We start from the raw sequence: 23,506 nt of genomic DNA, 5'->3' as shown, positions 1-23,506 counted from the left end.
AGTCTATGACATAAGTAAGATTATACTCATTCTTCTTACAAGGAAACTGAGGCAAGGCTTAAGAGACTCAGACACATAGTAAGTGATGAAAACAAGATTCAAAGCCAAGTCTCTCCAACTCAAAGACCATTATGACACCCAGCCTTCCTACTTAGGTTACAGTCTCTCTGGAATGATAAAGCCTTGAAATGAAGTCCAAATTTGGAGCCTAAAGGTAGGAGTGTGGTACATTATGAACAGAGTAGTTCGTGGACTGTTCAGACAGTTCAAAAAAAACTAAACCACATTCCACAGAGGTTCACCCTATTGTTAACATGTTCATTCTGTCCTCAACATTCTTATAGACTGAAAACAACAGGATGTTAGACACACTCCAGTCAAGGCAAGTGAAATTTTAACCAAACAGTATTCAATCTAACTGAAATGAAACACAGACTGAAGAGGGATTCTAATTAGAACTTCACGGGATGTGAAGGCACTATGAATTCACAACAAAGAACTCTAGGGCAAATAGATCTTAAAACTACCTTTATCTTTAAAAATCAATTACATAATAGTTCTTATGTATATGAGTCAAGATTGAATTTATAATTATTAAATGACAATGGATGCAATTTAAAAAGGTATATAAACAGATCATAAAATGCTTGTCTATCCTCCCCTTGTCAACACAACTTACTTGTCGCAAGAGCTACAATAGAAAAGACAAACACTTACTGAAGCCACAGAAATACAGTTATGGACATTAACTACATAAAGATATAAACAAAAAAAAAGTGCAAAGAAAACAGAAAACTGTTTTCTGATGCTAATGTCCATCAAGAGACAAGTTAAAATCTTATGTGGTTTACACATAATTTTATATAAAACATTTAAAAAGATGATTTTTTTAAAAAACCTTATATATTGTTAAATGAAAAAAGTAAACCACAAATACTGTATTATATGTAAATGTATGTAAGTGTACAATGTACAATATATAAAGTGTACAATATATAAAAATGCATTAAAATGTATCATGTAAAACTGTACTTGCATATATATATATATACACACACACACACAGACACACACACACAGTAGGCTGTAGAATGACACACTAGGGTGGCAGGATTCCAGGTCATTTTTCATTCTCTTTGTGGTGTTCTGTACTACTTGAATCTTTATATTATCATTTTGTCATGAGAAAAAAATAAAAACCATTTTATTTAAATAAAAACTATTTTATTCCATCCTTGAAACTAAATAGTTCATTTCCACACTAGATTATAAAACTGACAAAAAACACGGATAGGCCCTTGAAAATTAGCAAATAATTACCAACACAAGACTATAATTTCATATTAACAATTATTCTCTAGCACGTAGAGCTTTAGTCCTCAGGAGACCTAAATTCAAAGCCTAGCACTTGAAGTGAGATAGTGATACATCTCAAAACCTCAGTTCCTTTTACAAAATGAAACGATTTCTCTTATCTCAGCTGGGTTTAGGTTGTTTTAAGGATTAAACAAGACAACTGTATTCCACGTGCTCAGCATAGTACCGGTCACATAGCTCAAACCTAATAGAGAGAAGCTGTTACTACCATTTACCTTTCTTACTTATATCATGGTTTGAGGAGGGAGAAAAAAAAATCTATAAAATATAAATCTAATCAAGCATAACCCTCACTGAACAAATCATTCTGTAAATCTGTGAGTGGCTGCAATGCCCCACCTGCCTTTTCCCTCTCCTGGGGAACACTTTTTTTGATCAGCAGTCACTTACATTCCCAAAAAGAAAAAATATCCAATCATTTAGACTGCCACGGAGAGAGAAAGGGAGGACTGGAAGACTGACCCACGTTGCTTGAATTCCAAAATAATTACATACTGAGCTCATCTGTTCTTCCCTGAGGTGCCTGGTGACACAGACACACTGAGGCAACTTCTCTGGAGAGCACCAGTCTTTTATAAAAGCTGCTCAGAGAACATCTGTGTCCTGTTTAAATTCAGAATACAATGCTTAATGCCAATTTTTCAATTCCCAGGAAGAAACAGAAAAGGGAGTCATGCTTTTCTCCCATATTGTCACATGTGAGTATAGGAGTTCTTCACTTTACATAAAATACACAGCCCTAAAAAGCTGAACCATCTAAGATAAACTGCATTTTAACTGTACCAAAATAGCCCGGGTGACTATTAAACCCATAATTAAAAGCTAAAATGAAAGAAGTTAAACATACTCAGTTTCTAAGTGGCTGTATTTCACCCTTGAACTATGTACATAATGGTGGATAAACTAAAGAGCACTTCCCACTCCTCCCTTTCTCTGGGGCTGTACCAAATAACTGACACAATGAAGAGAGCACATTAGGTCATCAGTCCTTGCCAAGATGTTTCTTTAGAGAGACTGAAGGCATGGGAATTATGTTACACATGCTTCCATGGACCTCCTAGGGGCGAGCATGTGGGGTGAAGTTCCATTATGAACAAGAAGTGATACCTGTTCCAATTGTTCAGGTGTCCACGGGTTATCACCAATAACTCGCTTAGCTGCATAAAAACTCATTCCTGGGGGAGGTTGTGGTATTCCAGAACCTCCCCCACTATTTGAAGAAGAACCCTGTCCTGAAGATGAATTTTGGCGACTCTGGGATTCATTTAACACATATCTGAAAAGGAAAGAGACATTTAATCTCCTTATTAAAACACCTACATAAACATGTACATGCACATTTAATATATTCAATCGTATACTTTTCCCCCAGAGAATTTTTCTAGAATACCTGAAATTAAAATTTCACCATAAAGAAAAATTCTGAAGGTATCTAAAAAAAGGTATTTACACCTTTGGCAAATTAACCATAACAGTCCATCTGTTCAACTTGGTTACAAATGAACTATTACAGTTACCAACAATGAATATAAATATTTTGCTTTCGGGAATCCCTGGGTGGCTCAGCAGTTTAGCACCTGCCTTCGGCCCAGGGTGTGATCCTGGAGACCCAGGATTGAGTCCCACATCGGGCTCCCTGCATGGAGCCTGCTTCTCCCTCTGCCTGTGTCTCTGCTTCTCTGTGTGTGTCCCTCATGAATAAATAAATACAATATTTTTAAAAAATATATTTTGCTTTCAATTTATAAACTTTTCAAGAGCTACTATGGACCTACTGCATTTTGAGTTTTGGGTTGACAGATACAGAGAAAGGTCAGTTGATGATAAGAAGGATTTAAAAAAAAAAAAAAAAAACAAGCATTATTCTGTACCCGAAGCACAGAACATTTTTAGTCATTCCCATTTCTGTTAAGTTGCAATTCACCTTTAGTTCTCCTTCTATCCCTGCATTAGAAAATCCACTGAAACCTCCAAACCACTTACTACACAAGCACAAAATGCCCTCAAAAGGAAAAAAAATTCAAAAGTACTAGAAGAGGAAAAGCCATAACAATTAGATTTTCCCACTGTATGCTCAAAGCCCTTTGCAGCCACTTGTTTATTAATTTACCATTCTATTTTCATTTTTGGCTTCTATGGATTAAAAATAAGATTTCTGGTAAATTTGTTTTGATTCAGTTAAACTGGTATTTCTCATCTACAAAAGGAAAACTTTGAAAAAAATTTTAATTCAAGTCCCTTCAAACCCTAATAAATTTCTATGCTGATGAATTATCAGACTGGATGTTAAAATGAAGTATCTGCTATAATAAAAATTAAAACACTTATTAGATCCTGATGGTATAGTAAATTATTCCACATTACTTATATGCTATATCCATTCAATCCTAAGTCTATTTTTAAAAAAACGTGTTAAGGAATCATTTTAATATTTTTATAAAAACAAGGCAAATTCCCACTGTAAGAAAAACTGGATTGAATACATTATATGCCTAAGTTAAATTTGGATTTGTTAAGAAAAACTGGATTGAGGACATTGTGTGCCTAAGTTAAATTTGGATTTCAAAGTTTATTTACCAAAGCCATCATCACCTGCCAATTCTGGCTGCCTCCTGATTTAACAACTATAAAAAGGAGGTTTTCATTTATTTCTCAGTTAAACCAAGACTGGTGGCAGTAAGTAAATGAATCAGTAATTACTGAACAGCTAACATTATGCAAAATACCATTCTAAGCACGAGACAGAAGAATACCAGGAAGTGTAAGATTGAGTCTCTGCCATCTGGAGCAGGTTGGGATAATAGCAATACATATGACAGCTTTGACATGTTATCACATGACAAACAAACTACCAAGAAATAAGAAATGATATGACACGTACTAAAAGTGAACAGGTTAGAGGTAGTGGAAGTGTTTTAAGGTCTGGAAAATAAAGCCACCACACTAGATGTATAAGGGGAGCAAACCAGAAAGGAAAGAAATTATACAGCATGAGCCCTCCTGTGTCTGGATGGGGGTACAGAGGATATGAGGCTCCACACGCTAAGCTTATAGTACATAGTACACTTATGACTAGGGAAGAAACATAATGAAAGCAGCATTTTAGATAAATATCTCTTCAAGCAAAACAACCTAGAAAATCAGTAGCCTAGAAGCAGATCACAACCTGGGCCACTGAAAGGACCAGAGCTCTGACTTCAAGGAGTCCCCAAGTATATTAGGGAAGATGGACTTGTCAGCAATACGATACAAACACAACACGAGGGGATTCCTGGGTGGCTCAGTGGTTTAGCACCTGCCTTCAGCCGGGGGTGTGATCTTAAGAGTCCCAGGATCGAGTCCCACGTCCAGCTTCTGCATGGAGCCTGCTTTTCCCTTTGCCTGTGTCTCTGCCTCTCTCCCTTTCTCCCCCTTTCTCTCTCTCTCTCTCTCTCTCTCTCTCTCTCTCCCTCTCTGTCTCTCATAAATAAATAAGTAAAATCTTAAAAAAAAAAAAAAACATGGCAATACAGATGTATGGTTAGTGTAAAAAGGACCCGGAATATAGCATCCTCTGCCCAGGACAGGAAATTTATGACAGAGACACACACACCTGACACCTCTAAGCTAGTCTGAGATGCTTTTACAAAGTGGTTGTTCTGGCTGTTGTTTTCTTTCTTTCTTCCCTTCTTTTCTGATGGGCATTCTAAGCAGAGAACTGTATTCTCTTAAAACATGAAAGGCAAGGACACAGGAGAATACATGAACTGCATGCATGTATATAACGACTGGAAAATAATACCCCAAGGATTTTAAAGGTATGATCTGGTAAGATGTGTGTTTTAAAAATCAGGGATCCCTAGCAATTTCTGCTCAAGTCCTAATCTCAGAGTCATGAGATAGAGCCCCACCCCCTAGAGGAGTCTGTCCCTCTCCCTCTACCCCTCTCTCCCACTCAAGCATGAGTAGGCTCTCTCTCTCTCTCTCAAATAAATCATCTTTACAAAAATAAAAAATAAAGTCAGGGATCCCTTTGGCAGGAATAGAGTTTTAGAGAAAAGCAGCTGGTGAGAAAGTCATGAAGAGAGCTGAGCAGAAATGAAGCTAGCCCGCAGTGGGCAGTGGTGAGAGTGGTTCTGGGACGAGTCAGTTAGCAGGGAGGGGGTATCAGGGGGCTGGTATTAGCAACAAGAAAAAGGAGGGCTGGAGGCGTTTTTTAACCGCACACCAACGAGGCTAAGAGAACCATCGCAGCACTGACAGCAATTAAAGAAAAGGAACTTTTTTTATGGGGAAAGACTGATTTAGCTGGGACAGGTTGAGTCTGAAATCCTAAAGCAGCTCCACACCTATAAGGTCAACAAGTGGTGAGGCTGGGGTTTAGAAGAGGTGAGGGCTACAGCAAAAATGAAAACCTGGGATCCCTGGGTGGCGCAGCAGTTTAGCGCCTGCCTTTGGCCCAGGGCACGATCCTGGAGACCCGGGATCAAATCCCACGTCAGGCTCCCTATATGAAGCCTGCTTCTCCCTCTGCCCATGTCTCTGCCCCCCTCTCTCTCTCTGTGTGACTATCATGAATAAATAAATAAATAAAATTTAAAAAAAAAATGAAAACCTGAGACACAGACATTTTCAAGTGAAAGCTGAACCATTTAAAATAGTACTTAACCCTACACAGTGAAAGCAGTCAATAACAAGGTTGCTATGTTTTTCTTTTTTAACCTACCCATAAGGCATCAGAAGGACATCTAGCATGAAGTCCAAAAGCAGCTGCACAGTCTTTGGTTTCTCAGCAAGATTAAACGGAGAAGCTGATTTTGATGATTCAACAGGGTATTTCATGTGAAAAAGGGTTGGTATTAAAAGATGCATTAAGCTGAAAAAACAATTACATTTATTGCAACTACTTTAAAAATAAGTCTTTTATACATGCACATAACAGACAAAACAAAAATCACTAACAAAAAGTGGCAAGTGTAAGGGCCCTGCACTTTCAAAACCACCAACTTACAAAGTCCTAATTTAGGAGCTGGCCTAGCTTTGTTTCTTTGCCATTTTACCAATCTGGGTCATCACCAAAAACACTGGGAAAAAATGTTTATAATATGCCCTCAGTGTTAGTATCTAAAGTTACCAAAAGAGATTTTCTATTAAACTTTAGGTATAGTTCAACTTATAATATGTTCCTTCAATAAATTTTTTCTTTTCTACAGTTAATTTAAAAAGTTATTCTAGGGATCCCTGGGTGGCGCAGCGGTTTGGCACCAGCCTTTGGCCCAGGGCGCGATCCTGGAGACCCGGGATCGAGTCCCACGTCAGGCTCCTGGTGCACGGAGCCTGCTTCTCCCTCTGCCTCTCTCTCTCTCTCTCTGTGTGACTATCATAAATAAATAAAAATTTAAAAAAAAAAGTTATTCTAAATCTAAAGAAATTAAAAACCGATCATGGTACTATTTTGAATATGAAAATTTCCAACGTGTGAACTTATGTAACAGAAATTCTTTCTTTCATTACACATGAAAACTTCAAAGAGTGCTTGTACTGTTTATTAATTTTATTTGTAAATATCCGTATTACAGTCTCTCTTTTAAAAATACATGTGCTCTAAAAGGCAAAGTAAACCATCATTTAACTCCACTTTGCCTCCAGTTTCTGTGCTCTTCCTGATGATGCTGACCAAGCTACACTACAGTACTTAGAGCCAAATCTGAAACTAAGAGTGTTATGCAAATCTTTTCACCCCTCCAATTCCCATATTAATAGAAACAAGTGATCTGTTCCTTTAAGAAAACTGCTCTAAAACTTCATATACTCCAAGATAGAAATGTTTTGATGAAAAGCACTTTATAACTAATTTGTGCAATCACATGAAATTAGCTTCTTCAAAATAATTGGCAAAATAAATGCATCTAGACTGAGAAACATGTTGTTAGTTCCGCATACTTTTCAATATGCTCACATCAAGAAATTTGATAATTACCAAAACAGTAATGTTGAGGTAACACAAAAAATTCAATCAGGGCAGCCTGGGTGGCTCAGTGGTTTAGCGCCACCTTCAGCCCAGGGTGTGATCCTGGAGACCCGGGATCCAGTCCCACGTCAGGCTCCCTGCATGGAGCCTGCTTCTCCCTCTACCTGTGTCTCTGCCTCTCTCTCTCTCTCTCTCATGAATAGATAAATAAAATCTTAAAAAAAAAAAAAAAATTCAATCATTTGTCAGCTGAAAGAGCTCAAGCCTTCACACTGGCCCAAGTAAAACCAAATGTGTGACTCTATGAAAAGTAGCTGTTGACTCATGCAGGTGGGAGATAAGATAACTGAGGAAACCATACCTATCCTGCTGTGGCTGAGGCTTCCCTTCCATGGCAGTAAGAAGCGTAGGGGCCAGTTCACATTGTTTTTCCACTGGTAGGCGAGGATAGCCCATCTTAACATAAATTATCGTAAAATTCTAATGCAATGAGAGAAAAGCAAGTGAGTGTGAAGGAAATGCTCTAGGATTTCAATGAAAACACAAGGTTGATAACTCAGGGAGTTATAGCAAAGAAATCACCTCTCTCCGTATGCTTATCACATGTTTATTACAGCTTGATCAACTATTACATCTCAGGAAGAATGCTAGCCCTACTTACTAAAAATGCTTGCTTTAAGATGTGCTCATGTAAGGGAGCACGACCTAATCTAAACCACTCACACATGTATCAAGCATCATGTTTTTTCATTTTAAATACATACAATTTTGTCAATTATGCCTCAAAGTTGGGGGGAGGATAAAGCATGCAAATACGCAATTTTCACTGAGAAGAAAAAGTAAGCATTTGGCCTATCTGCACCTATATACCACATGTTAGCACCAGAGCTCCCGGCATGTTGCATTAATCCTTCCAAGCAAAGGGGAGACCCCCTGTGAAAGCCTTGGCCGCTGTTTCCCAACTGGTCAGTCACTACAGCCACCCTGGTACAAGGCAGCACTCTGGTTCCTCACTGATAACTGAACAATGGATGATGAACCAAGGGAAACTGAGTGCTGTAGGTATGTTTGTATCCCTAGAATCCATATGAACACTGCATTTTAAGCAAACTCATAAATGTATATCTGGATCTATGCATACGATAAAGATTTGCTTTTCTGAAGGGCTCTTCACTTTAGAACAGCCTTCATAAGGTTATTCTTTGGAAGACATTCTATTTGGCAGTTTTACTGACACACAATGTTTCTATTTGCTTGAAGAAAGGAACATCTGTAATGAAGCTTTATGTCCAGAGTAGGCAAAGAGAGATGTCTGGACCAGTAGGTGGCTCCAAAGGTTTGGAATCCAGATGTCAGATAGAACTCGATAGATTCAGCCTCAATGCTAGGGCCACAAAAAGATCATCTGACTTCACACGGCATCAACATCTTTATACATTTACTTTTCATGAACACGACAATTCAATGGGAACATTTCTTACCAGCCTCAGTTTACTTCACTTTTAAAAAGGATATCTTTCTAAATATATGAGAAACAGATAGAAATTTTAACAGATTTTAAAATTCAGCTTCCTATCCTTGCCACTTACCCTTTCTTTTCCTTCTTCTATTATTGCTTATCCATGCCTAAGCTGCACAACCCTTTCTTCTCTCTCCTCATACAACCTTTGACTAAGAATCAAATCACTCCTTTGTATATCTGCATACCTGACAAGTCATTTCACCAACCTTCCTTTGGCCAGCAGAAACGTCCATGCCTTATATCCTGCTCCTACCACTTCAGTGGAAAAACAGTGTGTCATTTGAAGAAAAACCTCTCATGTTTCATTTAGAATTAGTCTAAAGTGAAATCCTAAACTTGCCCATGTATTGATGACATCTAATAAATGTTAGGAGAGAAAATTCACTGTAAGTCAGAAAGTAGTCCAAAAGAACACTCACTGTGACAAAGGAAACTGCAGCAGGGTCCTGGTATTGAACCAGTAGTGTCTCTACCGGGAGCTGTATCTTAGGGCGACTTTTTATACGCTTATTCAGATGGACCAGCAGTTCCATTACCTAAGATACAAAAAGATATGCACTGAAATTATTGATACCTTTAAAACAAATTCATTTCTCAACTGTGACTTAATGTGATAAGAAGCGGCTACTTTGTGCTTTTCAAGGACATAAATGTGACATCCCAGAAAGGGAATTTAAAAAATCAGGGTCTTACTCCAAAATGCTGTGTTCCCCAAAGCCAGGATCCCGTATGAGCTTATACTGAGGCACAGCCCCCAGAGCCCCTGTGAATAAACAACTGCAGCACACCGGGGCCACAGGTGGAATGTTTGTGTCTCCCCAAAACTCATCTGTTGAAGCCCTAACCTCCAGTTTGATGGCTTTAGGAGGTACTTAGCTTTGGCTAACATCATGGGAGTAGACCCCCCATGATGAGATTGATGTCCTAGTAAGGGGATGACAGGATCAGAGTCCTGTCTCTCTTCCTCTTGTGAGAAAGCAGCAAGAAGGCTCCCCTCTAGCAACCAGGAAGGTCCCCCCACTAGGAATGCAACGTGCTGGCACCCTGACCTTGGACTCCCAGCCTCCGAAACTATGAGAAATCAAGTGCTGTTTAAGTCACCCAGTCTGTGGCCTTCTGTTACAGCAGCCCAAACAGGCTAAGGTACACTGTGAACGCAACAAAAAGGGAAACATACAAGACTCTGTGGGTTTCCAGAACAGAAAGACTGCCAGATCAAGGAGGACTTAGAAGTGACAGGAACACTAAATCCTGACAACCAGATGAATTTCCAAGCAGAGAATCGGTTACAAGAAGGAATGAGTTCTAATGTGACACACTGCATGTGACTGACACGCAGAGTGATAAGAGATAACAGCAGCGCCCAGGTTACAAAAGGACGCAGGTAAAATGCTAGAGAAGTTTTACTTTATGCTGAAGATCATCTGATTCTACTAAAGAGCTTTAAGTAATAACAAGCTTCCTGTCTTTCAAGTGGGAAGAGAGAACAGAAAGAGAGATCTGCAAGTCAGTAATTCCTGTGGGTGGAAAGCAAAATCCAGAGGCTTATGTCAGATGGCCCCGCTCTTACTCTAAGAGTGAGATTATCTTGCTCAAAGAGAAGAAATGGAGCATTGAAAAATAACATTTGTAGAAAGCCTCACCTGAGAAAGTCTCAGATTTGAGGTATCTGCTCTGGAGGGCCAGGTCTACACTATTTTCCATCATTTCTGAAATGTACACTCTACCCTCAAAGCAAGTACTAAAGAGAGTTGTAGTGGGGCGCCCAGGTGGCTCAGCTGGTTAAGCGTCCAACTCTTGATTTCTGCTCAGGTCATGATCTCAGGGCCATGGGATTAAGCCCCATGTGGGGCTCTGCCCTCAGCCAGGACTCCTCTCATCCCATTCCCTTTGCCCCCCCTCCCCACTCACATGTATGCTCAAGTTCTCTCGGTCTCTCTAAAATAAATAAATAAATAAATCTTTAAAAAATAAAGAAAGTAAGTTGTAAGACAATTTCTGACAACAGAAGTTCAAATGAACCTAGAACAATAATGAAATGTGAATTTTAAGAATAACAAATCTATAATCTGTCTGTTTAATGAATCATAATGAAATTGTTGACATTTATCAACAGTTTCTGTGCAGAACACACTTCTGCATAGCATTCTGTATTTCCTATCTGATTCTCACAACAACCAGAGAGGTAGAACGGCATTCCCATTTCATAGGTAAGGAAACAGAGGCCCAGAGAACTGAAGTAACCTGTCCGAGGACACTGAGCCACTAGGTAGCATAGCCAAGATCTGACATCAGAGCCCATCCTTTAAACCTTTCCAACACTGAGAGTTGAGTTCAATTCATCTGAAGTGTCTGTCTGTCACCATTAGACATTCTCGGAACCACTGATACCTTACAGAGACCTAGAAACTTGCATTAAAACTTACACACATATTTTCATCTCAACTTCCTCACTGTCCAGACCTAAGATCCAGCTGACTGACAGGGAAAGAATGAGGAAGAACGAGGCTCAAGGAAACAGTCCTCTTCTGATAATCTATCTAATCGAGGCTGAGTCCTAGAAGGACTCAATGGGAAATCATTATTAATAAGACAATCATGCTCATAGTCATACACTTTTTTTAATCTTTTTTTTTACTTTAAATAAATGAATAACTTAGTTTTCTTCGAACAATATTATATTAAATATTAATTTCCTAAGTTTGGTTATCCACCTTCTGAAACCCTCTATAAACCCATAAATACAAAAAAATTTTTTCAACTTGGGATGCCTGGGTGGTTCAGCAGTTGAACGCCTCCCTTCAGCCCAGTGCATGATCCTGGAGTGTCCTAGGATCAAGTGCCATGTCAGGCTCCTTGCATGGAGCCTGCTTCTCCCTCTGCCTGTGTCCCTGTCTCTCTATGTCTCTCATAAATAAATAAAATCTTAAAAAAATTTTTTTTTCAACTGAACCAACCTCCTCCATGGACAACTAGGTAACTATTAACCTATCAGTAAACTACAGAATCACTAGCCTTGGGTATATAGTATCTTGTCCATATCAGTTCTTAATACTCATGCATTTATATTCATTTATTCATTAATACGCTTTTTGAATTGAAAGTATAACACATAGCTAAAGTGCACAATTCAGTGTATGGCTCAATAAATTTTCATAAAGTAAATACACTAGAACCACAAAAGCCCTGCACCTCATGCCCCCCCCAACTCACTATATTTCTTTGCCAAAGTAACTACTATCCTGACTTCGAACACCATGTTTAAATTTTTGTAACTTATATCTGAACATTTTCCTCAACATAACTGAGATTCATCCATGTTGTTGCTCATAGCTGGCAGTTCACTTTCACTGCTCTAGTAAGAAAATACCACAATTTATCCACTCTCCTACTGATAGACATGAGATTATTTCCAGTTTGGGCTATTACCAATAATGCTGCTATGAACATTCTTAGGTAGGCTTTTAGTGCACACATATACAGTATTTGTTTTATATAAACTCAGGACTGGATGTGCTTCGTCATGGAGTATGCATATGATACACTTTAGAGTAGAAGTTTTCCAAAGTGGTTATGCTAATTTACACTCCTAACCAGCAGTCTGTGAGAGTTCCAGTCCAACCTTGTTAGTACTTGGTATGGTCAGTCTTTAATTTTTAGCTATTCTAATGACAGCCTAAATTTAAAGTTGGCTATAAGGTAGAATTATACATAACAAACCTCATTTTCCTTGAAACAGCAAATGTACTCTAATGATATGTCATGAGAAATCTGAAACTTTTATTTCTTTCACTCAATTTATCCACAAATCACCAGCTACCTTGAGGGATATCTTGGTTAAGTCTAATGAACATCATGACATTAATAGTTAGGAACCCAACATTACACAACTGAAAATCAATGCAAATTTTCATCACTCACAAAATTTCACATGTTGAAATTATTTACATGTGAGTTTTCAAATAGCTGCCCACTGGAATCCCTATTTCTTCTGCCCAATGTCTGACCTATCACTCCTATCACTGAGTGCACGTCTGCCCTTCAGCTCCGTGAAGGCGTCACCAGCTGTTCCAACTCAAAACATCTGCATGGGGCCTTCTGTGTCTCCTATGGTCTCTGCATGTCTCTGTCTGGCTACTTCCTACACACCACAGAGGCCTTCCTTATGCCCCACATTCAGTTTAAAGCAAGTCCTCAAATATATTCTTTCATAGAATTGTTTTCTATCTTGGCATTTATTACAATTTATATCTGGATACTATTTGCCTGATTTCTTTAATACCAGTCTTCCCAACTAGATGTTTCTTTCATTCACCAGCATATCCCTAACACCTGGCAAATACAGTAGAAAACACTGTCCCTAACACCTGGAATACAGTAGAAAGCACTGTCCCTAACACCTGGAATACAGTAGAAAGCACTGTCCCTAACACCTGGAATACAGTAGAAAGCACTGTCCCTAACACCTGGAATACAGTAGAAAGCATTTAGTATTTGCCAAACGAGTGATGAGACTGAAGAAGCTAAATAAGTAACCAGAAACCAACATGGCTCTTTATTATACCTTGCTCTCCTGAGGGTAATGGAAGGCCACAGAAGAGTTTTAAATAGGACAGTGACAAGATCAAATACATATGTATTCAGCAAGGCAGTGTTAACAACCCGGCATGTCAAATACCGGACAAGAATGTCCTGTCTCTTCCTACAAACATAACAGACATTCTTAAGGATGTTTTTTGTCCAATGAACCCAAATTGGGCCTCAGAATCCCTCTCAGGGCAGACCTCCAAGGAGCCATTGTCAACCAATCAGGGTGGCCCAAGGGATGAAACATGATGACAGCTCTAAGACCTGAAGGTCTAGTATAAATACACCAGAAGACTAATGAACGATTTTAAAAATGAAGGGGACAAATGTTCCCTGTAGAACATTTAGATTAAAAAGAAAATCTTGAGGAGTGCCTAGCTGGCTCAGTTGGCAAAGCACACAACTCTTGTCAGGATTCTAAGTTCGAGCCCCAGAGTGGTTGTAAAAATTACTTAAAAATAAAATCCAAAGAAAAGGAAAGGGAGAGGAAAGATCCTGGGGCGCCTGAGTGGCTCAGTCAGTTAAGCATGTGCCTTCGGGATCCCAGAGTCCTGGGATAGAACCCTCCCGGCTCAGCAGGAAGTCTGCTTGTCCCTCTCTCTCTGTCCTTCCTCTCTACTTGGTGCTCTCTCTCTCTCAAATACACAAAAAAGAAAGGGAAGGGGAAGGGAAGGGGAAGGAAAGGGGAGGGATAGGGAGGGAAAGGGGAAGGGAAAGGGGAAGGGGAAGGGGAGGGAAAGGGAAGGGGAAGGGGAAGGGAAAGGGAAAGGGAAAGGGAAAGGGAAAGGGGAAGGGGAAGGGAAAGAAGGGGAAGGGAAAGGGAAAGGGAAAGGGAAAGGGAAAAGGGAAAGGAAAGGAAAGGAAAGGAAAAAGGAAAGGAAAGGAAAGGAAAGGAAAGGAAAGGAAAGGAAAGGAAAGGAAAGGAAAGGAAAGGAAAGGAAAGGAAAGGAGGAAAGGAAAAGAAGGAAAGGAAAGGAAAGGAAAAAGGAAAAAGGAAAAAGCAAAAAGGAGGATCGATCTTGATGTGACAGTTATCTAACTTTTGGTGACAGTACTTTACAGAATCCTAAGACAGGAGCTGTACAATATCTTGCTTTAAAAATATATATATTTTGCTTAATTTTAATGAAGGTTGTATTCACAGTCATCTAATGCTAAAGAATAATTTTGCCCCATTACCACCTGACTTTCACACTGGAATCAAGGGCATGGATTTTTGATCAAGCCTCCACATATTCAGAATAATTATCTCAATTATATCATCTGGCACTGATGCCAAGTGTACAGTTGGTACTAAATGCAGCTGTGCTAAGCATACAAAAGCTACTTTTAAATCATGTAAGCTGGTCCCAGACTTACTCTCCATTTTGAAAGGCCATAATGAGATCATAAACCTAGATTTCAATAATGAGAAGAGAAAACTCACTTCATAATATATATCCATTTACTCTCACCATTTAATTCCCTCAACTGTCCCAACATGCTTACCTTTTTGCGTACTCCTTCTTGGGTGCTGGACAGCTTGAGCAAAACAGGAGGAAGGAATTTAGATATAATATTCTGTAACTGTTCATCTGTTTCAGCATGGCCAAGTCGTAAAAAGACCCGTTCAAGCTGATCTATAATATAAGAAGAAAAAAAGAAGAACTTAACAAATCAAACACAACCAAAACTAAGTATTTTTATAGCATAATCCTTTTTCTGTACTGCAGATCTGTCATGATTAACCACAACTAGCCCTGTAGGCAGATGACTCTGACACACTAGGTAATAACACTAAAAAGGTTTACTAGCTAACTATACTTTCTTACAACTGTCCTGGTCAATTAGCCCCTAGAGAGGAAAAGAAAGCCAAAAATATCAAAATTCTCTCCTACATATAGTTATTTCTTTCTTCCAAAGGATTTGTATACTGAAAAGAATACAAATTTTTAGTTTTGGAAGAAATCTAGATCTAGATAGCAGAGGAAGGAGAACTTTAATCAGACACCAGGAACAATATATACTTGGTGAGGCCATCCTACTGAAGAAGTTTCTCCAAAGACAGAACCACTGCCCACTAACCATACTGGGATTACCTAAGCAAAATGTGAGAGACCAGTCTCAACCAAGAAAGCCACTATGAGAGAAACATGTTCACCACCACCACCATGATGTTCTCTGTAAAACCCAGACTGTGACAAAGTACAAAACAAGTAACCAGGACATTATGAGGGACGGGAGGGGTAGTGACAGGGGAACCTACCAATTGCAAACAACTGGGCCTTTTCTTTTAAGGAATTACTGTTAATTTTTTAGGTATAATAATGGTATTGTGGTTTATGTTTGTTTTTAAAGGTGATTATCACAGGTGATTAAGAAGACTTCTAGGGGGCTAGATAGGACCTGTATCTTGTTCTGGGTGATGGTTACAGAGATATATATCTTGATAAAAATTCATCAAGCTCTACACTTTCATACTTTCTATCCAGTTATACCTCAATTTAAAATTTTATTTAAGAGAGTCTTTATTTTTCAGAGATCAAGACTGAAATATCTAAAGGTGAAATAATTCGGTTCCTGGGATTTACTTGAAATAACCAAAAGTGTACTAGAAATTAGCTAAGAGAGTAAATTTTGGATGTTCTCACCACATATACAAAAGGTAACTATGTGAGAAGATATGTTAATTAGCTTGACTACAGTAATAATCCCACATGTACATGTACATCAAATCATCACACTGTACACCTTAAATATGTACAATTTTTATTTTTTTAATATAAGTAAATAAGGAGACTCATGTCGGTCCTCATAAAAAATAATAATCAGGTGCAGAAGGGTGAGGAATGGGAAGAGGCCGTATAAATGAAACTAAGATTGGCCACCAATGGATAAATATTCAAGCTGCATGTTAGATACAAAGAATTTATACTTCTGTATATACTTGAAATTTTCCATAATTTTTTAAAGACACACACAGGCACACGCGCACATACACACACACACACACACACAAACACACACACACACAAACACACACACACTGCAAGAACATAGAGGCAAGACATTCTGGTAGCAACAAGCACACCCTGCACCCAAATCTTGGTTTTGAAATACCACTTTCCAATGGTACTGACTTGAAAAAAATGACTGATTCTGGAGCTGGGGCAGTGAAAATAAGCAAGATGAATCTGAAGGATCTGGTAATGCTAAAAGAAAATGGGGCCTGGAACATGCCAAAGGTCTACAGGAGCCACCTGAAAGAGTCTCAACATGGACAAGACCAGAATAATCTGAAGGAGAAAATAAATAACGCAGAATTGAATTATAACCCAAAGTATACAATATATCTACATGAATCCATGCTGATGTAAATAAGTGATTAAATGATTAAATTCCCTGGGGAAAAACATTCTCTTATAAAAGAATTTCAAATAATATATGTAGATACGTCCCCCTGCTGGAGGTACAGCTTCATTTCTACCTCCACCCTCTTAGAGAAAGTAGACTAGATTTAGTGACTTGCCTCCAAAGATAAAAAGAGGAAAATGTTAACCCTACATTGGAGACATTTGATAAATACTATTTCTTAACCAGGTGATCAAAGCTAACACCATGACTGATGTCACATGGATATCACGATCCCTGATAGGATGTGACAAGAAGGGCACTGCACCTCTATGGTGTTTTTTCATAAAGCCCCACACCCGCTATCTAATTATCAGTAAAACAACTAGAAAAATCCAAATTGGAAGACCTTCTACAGGATACTCGGCCAGTACCATTCAAGACTTTCAAGATCAGGGGATCCCTGGGTGGCGCAGCGGTTTGGCGCCTGCCTTTGGCCCAGGGCGCGATCCTGGAGACCCGGGATCGAATCCCACATCAGGCTCCCGGTGCATGGAGCCTGCTTCTCCCTCCGCCTGTGTCTCTGCCTCTCTCTCTCTCTCTGTGACTATCATAAATAAATAAAATAAAAAATAAAAAAAAAGACTTTCAAGATCATTAAAAACAAGGAAAGGCTAAGAAACTGTCACAGACCAGAAGAGATGGGGGAAACCGGACAACTAACCGTAGCATGGTGCCCTGGGTTGGATTCTGGAACAAAAAGAGGACGTTAATGGGAAAAAGTGGTGAAATCCAAATAAAGTTTAGCTTTTAAAATCAATAATGAAGAAAAGAAGGAGGAAGAGGAAAGGCAGGCAAGATGGCTGTGAGATTAGCAGACCAGATGATTCTACGTGGTCGCTAAGAAATCAATCCACAATATCTGTGCCAGTTACAGGAGGCTCTGCCCTAGTGCCTCACAGATCTTCGGCAGTAAAAACTGCCCAAGGATTTTAGCTACAGACACTATGGAAGGGAGCGCCTGGGTGGCTCAGTTGGTTAAGCACTGGCCTTGGGCTCAGGTCCTGATCTCTGGGTCCTGGGATTGAACTCTGCATTGGGCTTCCTGCTCAGTGGGAGTCTACTTCTCTCTCCCTCTCTCTTTCTCTCTCCCTCTACCCCTCCCCACTGCTCATTCTCTCTTAAATAAAAAATAATAAAATCTTTAGGGGAAAGAAAAGAAACTATGGAAGAATTGTTCTGTGGAAGACAGCAGAAAGTTAAATTCTTCATAACAAACTGACCTAGAGTTTGTACTAAAGGCTTAAAAAACCAAGTGAAGCATGTCTCTTTCATTTTTCATACAACCATTCGGTTTCTTCCCATGTATCCCCAGTATAGTGCTAAACTTTCTCACTCTCTAGAAAAGAAAATGTAGCATTCTAAATCCAATAAAATTATTTATGATGGGAATATGGGAATGCCAAAAGGGCACCAAACATCAGGTGGGGTCCCTCCAAAACAAATCAATTGTACCTGAGGAAGAGTTCAAGCTTGCTACACTCTTTGAGGATCAGTGTAACACTCTAATGCCATCTTAAGATACACATCATATTTTAAATAAAAGGTAATTAATCATGTTCAAGCTTTATGAAAAGAAATGTAAATAAGTGTTGATATAATCAAGTGCTAAATTTATCAACCTGTCAAAGCTAACAAAATAAAAAGTAAAGATTTAGCCAAGTATAGTCCCTGAATCTTGTTTTTTAGAGGCACAGAAAGAATCTCAACTCTGGGGCGCCTGGGTGGCTCAGTCAGTTAAGTGGCTGCCTTCAACTCAGGTCATGAGCTCATGGGTTCTGGGATTGAGCCCTAAACTGCCTCCCTCCTCAGTGGGGAGTCTGTTTCTCCCTCTGCCTCCCCCACCCCACCCCCACTTAAGCTCTTGCTCTCTCTCGAAATAATAAATAAAATCTTAAAAAAAAAGAATCTGGGACGCCTGGGCGGCTCAGCAGTTGAGTGTCTGCCTTTAGCTCAGCACATGATCTTGGGATCCTGGGGTCGGGGCCCGTGTTGGGCTCCCTGCAGGAAACCTACTTCTCCCTCTGCCTGTGTGTCTCTGCCTCTCTCTGTGTGTGTCTCTCATGAATAAATAAATAAAATCTTTTTAAAAAATAATCTAAATCTGAACTCTATGCCCTTACCCAACCCAGGAAACAACCTCATCAAAGTGGCAAGGCAACTTAGGCCTAGGACCCCAAAAGTGTATAGTCAGAAAAAGGACCGTAACCAAAAGTTCTGAAAATTCAAAAAAAATCCAACACTCAAATTCATCTTTCACACAGACTCCGTTTTTAGTTGTAGGAAGTGAGATCCTCCAGATACTGTTGTGATGACAAACACTACTTCAGAGTCAGAAGCAAGTTTCATCCTCTCTACAATTCTGACCTTTATCGTATATAAACTCTTATCAAGTTATTTTCACTTACAAAAAAAGACATTGCAATAACCTCAGACAATTACTGTTATATGTGGAGAATATATTCTGAGCTATGATTTCCTGTTCATAAAACTAACATTATTTTAACCTAAAAACTGGAATATGACATAGAGTATTTTACAGTTTGCCTTTCTTTTTTCCTTTGAACACAAATCCTTTATCGGAAACCTTTGGAGCAATATATGTCTCAGAATGTTTTAAATTTTAGAATGATAACATGGTGTATATACTGTGTATTTCAAATAACCCTATCCATCCAATTGGTTCTAGAGTAGTACCTGTAATCAAATACATTCCTATTTCTGTAATAAAACATATGGACACTCACACTAAGTGGGACAATCAAAGATTATAAAGAACCACATATCCATTCAGGTCAGGTTTTAAATACCAAATAAAGAACACTAAAATGTCTGGGTACATATAAAATCTTAAATATATTCCCATAGTACTAAATAAAAATCCAATCGTTAATGGCTACCTGGAAACTTTGTCTATCCTAATCCTCTATTCCTGTTATTACTAGTTTTATAGTACCACAAACAATGCTTCAAAGAACATTCTTATCCATGCACCCGTGCACTTACATGGGTGTCTGTAAGTTAAAACCCTAGAAATGGAACTGCTGAGTCAAAGGGTAGTTGTGTCATCAAGTTTAACAGATTTTGGAAAAATACCTCAAAAAGTCTCTGCTACTGAATAATGTACAGAGTGCTGAATCACTATACTGTATACCTGAAATCAGTATAATACCGTATGTTAACTATACTGGAGTTAAAATTAAAAACTTAATTAAAAAAGAAAAGTCTGTGCTAATTCATACCACCAACAGTGTATGTAAGTAGCAATTTCCCCATACCCACTCCTACTCTGAGTAATCAATTTTATAAAGACTGTAAGCAATCAATCTTAGCTGAATATGATAGATGAAAAGGGATCACACTGTTGTCTTACTTTATACCTATCACTGAGGTAAAGTACTTTCTCAAATATTTATTGGTTCTTTGAAATATCTTCTTCAGCAAATTACTCATTATTCTTTTGAATTGCTGACTTGTAAGAGTTTTTAAGTATTGGGGAAAAATATCTGCCTCTATTCTCCCACACATCATAAATACTTTTTTCCTAGTATGCCTTGTGACTACAGCACTTTCTTTTCATTTTATTATTATTTTTTTTTTTTAGTTTTATTTATTTATGATAGTCACAGAGAGAGAGAGAGAGAGGCAGAGACACAGGCAGAGGGATAAGCAGGCTCCATGCACCGGGAGCCTGACGTGGGATTCGATCCCGGGTCTCCAGGATCGCGCCCTGGGCCAAAGGCAGGCGCCAAACCGCTGCGCCACCCAGGGATCCCAGCACTTTCTTTTCATATTAAGTTTTTAAAATATAAATTTACCCTTCCTTCCTTTTATGGCTTCAGAGCTTCTAGTCATGCTTAAAAATGCCTTTCTTACTCTAAGATTACAAAAACAAAACAAAAAAACAAAACAAAACAAAACAAAAAAACAGTATATTCTACAGAAAAGAGTTATTAACATAGCAGGCCTGAGACTGCTATCCTTAGAAATGTCTGCCTGCCAGGCTGGCCGTTGGCTGGCATATGGAGATGGATTTCAGGAGAGATCCCCCCACTCTCAGAACTGGTAATAGTGGCACTGTGCCTGAGCCCTTTGTCCAATAATATGGTTTATGCTGAACACCTGCTTTCCTTCTCAGAACCTGGAATTTTGGCGCGTGTTAGACAGAAGATGCCAACATGACCGGCACTGATTAAAAGCCCTCAGCAGAGTCTCTAATGAGCATCTCTGGTAGACAAGATGTCACACATGTTGTCAGAGCTCATTGCTAGAGGAATTAAGCATGCTCTGTGAGACTCCACTGGGAGAAGACTTTTGGAAGATTGTACCTGGTTTCCTCTGGACTTTGCTCCATGTGCCTTTTCTCTTTGCTGATTTTGCTCTTTATCCTTTCGTGATAATAAATCTTGGACATGAGTACAAATATATGTTGAGTCCTGTAAATTCTCCTAACAAATCACTGAACCTGGGGGTGGGCCCTGGAGATCCCTGTCATTATCTACTGATCTATAGATTTCTCTTTCTTCTTGCTCTTATGATTTTGCTTTCTGCATTCAAGTCTTTAATCTAGTTGGAATTTCAGGGAATGGAAGGGGGTGTGCCATGTAGATGTAAGAAACCCAGTCTTGTGGGTTTTAAAAATCTTTTTCAAAAAAATAAAATAAAATAAAATAGTCTTTTTCATTCTGAAATAAAACATTTCCAAAAGTGCACAAAATATAAGTGTGCAGTTTCATGAATTATTATAAACACCCATGAACCTACTATCCAAGAAAATAATTTTTGAAACTTGTACTACAAAGACTTCTACTGAACTCACAGCTGGAAAGGACTGAAAGACTGTTCAACATAAAAAACAGTGCATTTCAGGGACCCGCCTAAGTTCAAAGAGGTAATTAGCAGCAGTGCAAGAACTAGAACGGAGCCTTCTGACCTTCAGTCTAAGAAACCTTGCCTACCCTATGCAACTGTCCGCAACAATCATAGGGCACTATGCTACCCATACCACATCACACACAGGAGCCCTGTTTGAGAGCATCACCAAAAGATCACGTGACTTTGTCTCATTCAAGGGACAGCTAAGACAAATCCAGAGCTAACACCAAATGTGTCAAGTTGCAACTCATCCTTCCACCTCCTCCCTGTTCATCTAAATTCTCTCCTCCTGCAAGGCCAGGTACCCTCCTACTTCCACTGTGAAGCAGTAACTTCCCTAGCTGGGTCACTCATGTACTCATTCAGGTATTTACTGAAACCTCACTGTGTCAGAGCTTGGTGGTCACAGATTACAGAGTGAAGAAGGAAGAGGCAAGGATGTGGCACAGGTTTGCAGCACTTGTATATGCTAGTCGTATGCTGAAAGAAAGTAACAGAAGGCCAGAGACAGACTGCTCAAGACAACAGCATTTAAGGATAAAGGAAGAAGAATTCAAAAAATGAAATGATAGTGTACAAAAAATAGGAAGAAAAACTGAGTATGAGGTCAGAAGAACTAGGGAAAGAAAAAACGAACTAGTCAAAACTGGAAAAAAAAATTTTATTACCCCACATAGAAAAGAAATACCTAAAAATCCCTTGCAAGTAGGTTAATGACATATGTAAAAAGCAGAATTTTAAAGATTTTAAAATAAAACTGAGAAAGGAAAATTAAAACTCAAGCACAAAACATAAAAGACTAATGGGTTAAGAGTTAAAAATATCATAAAACACACCATAAAATAAAAAGTTATAAATAGCAATAATGCTTTTATTGAAAGACTTGAACACAGGATACTTTAAACATTTCTGCAAATCAAGTTTTTCTTGATTAATTAATCCAAAATTTTAATTAAAAAGGCCAGAAGCAGGCAATTCAAAGATGAGACTCATATAGTAAATAACACATAAAAAGATGCTCAATCACACTGGTCAAGAGTATGCAAAATTAACACGATAAGCTACAATATTGCACCTTTCACATCAGAAAAACTTTGCAAATCTAACTACCAATTGTTGGCAAAGACTGGAAACAAACCAAGAGATTACCTGAGTTCACTGCTGATGGAGTGCAAACCCATACAATCTCTGAAAACAAATCTGAAGCAATGCTACTCCAGGGTAACATACCCTAAAAGCAGTGCTGTTCAAAGTAACCCAGCTGCAAACTAGCACCAGTCAGAAAAAGATAAGGAACACTCTTCCTTCGTTGAAAAAGTCTTACTAGGGTAAGAAAAGTTAAATTAACAATGATTCTTTCACAGTTCCCCCAATTTGCAAAAAATATTTCTCCCGTCCTCAGACCACGTTTCATGTAACCTTGTCCTGGAGAAAAACTCTCCTAGGGAATGACAAGCAGCACAAGAACAAAATCAAAAAATAAATAACAAACTCTTTTTTTTTTTTTAAGATTTTATTTATTCATTCATGAGAGACAGAGAGAGAGGCAGAGACACAGGCAGAGGGAGAAGCAGGCTCCACGCACGGGGAGCCCGATGTGGGATTCAATCCCGGGTCTCCAGGATCGCGCCCTGGGCCAAAGGCAGGCGCCAAACCGCTGCGCCACCCAGGGATCCCCAACAAACTCTTTTAAATAAATAAATATCAGTCAACAGGAAAATGGATAAAGAAATTGTGGCAGGGTCATATGACAGCAAAAATAAACAAGAGTTAAATGTCACATGGACCAACAAGACAATATCTAA

General features: G+C 38.8%; 1 protein-coding gene across 9 annotated transcripts in view; it reads right to left on the bottom strand.

The window, feature by feature from the left end:
- The window catches only part of ECPAS (Ecm29 proteasome adaptor and scaffold), a 101,189-nt gene that overhangs the window by 60,329 nt on the left and 17,354 nt on the right, over positions 1–23,506 (bottom strand). For 8 of the 9 annotated variants that reach the window (XM_041761244.1, XM_041761243.1, XM_041761246.1 and 5 more), the window contains 5 exons: positions 14,925–15,055; positions 9,269–9,385; positions 7,689–7,807; positions 6,083–6,232; positions 2,485–2,653 (listed from right to left, as the gene is read on the bottom strand). In XM_041761244.1, the coding sequence (XP_041617178.1) occupies positions 2,485–2,653; positions 6,083–6,232; positions 7,689–7,807; positions 9,269–9,385; positions 14,925–15,055 (686 nt within the window). Of the gene's footprint in view, positions 1–2,484; positions 2,654–6,082; positions 6,233–7,688; positions 7,808–9,268; positions 9,388–14,924; positions 15,056–23,506 lie in introns of those variants that run through there. The other variant, XM_041761247.1, reaches the window with a different exon arrangement.

The sequence above is a fragment of the Vulpes lagopus genome, chromosome 7, assembly GCF_018345385.1.
Source record: "Vulpes lagopus strain Blue_001 chromosome 7, ASM1834538v1, whole genome shotgun sequence".
Lineage (NCBI taxonomy): Eukaryota > Metazoa > Chordata > Mammalia > Carnivora > Canidae > Vulpes > Vulpes lagopus.
Note: the sequence above shows the minus strand (reverse complement) of the source record. Positions and strands in the feature narration are given on the sequence as shown.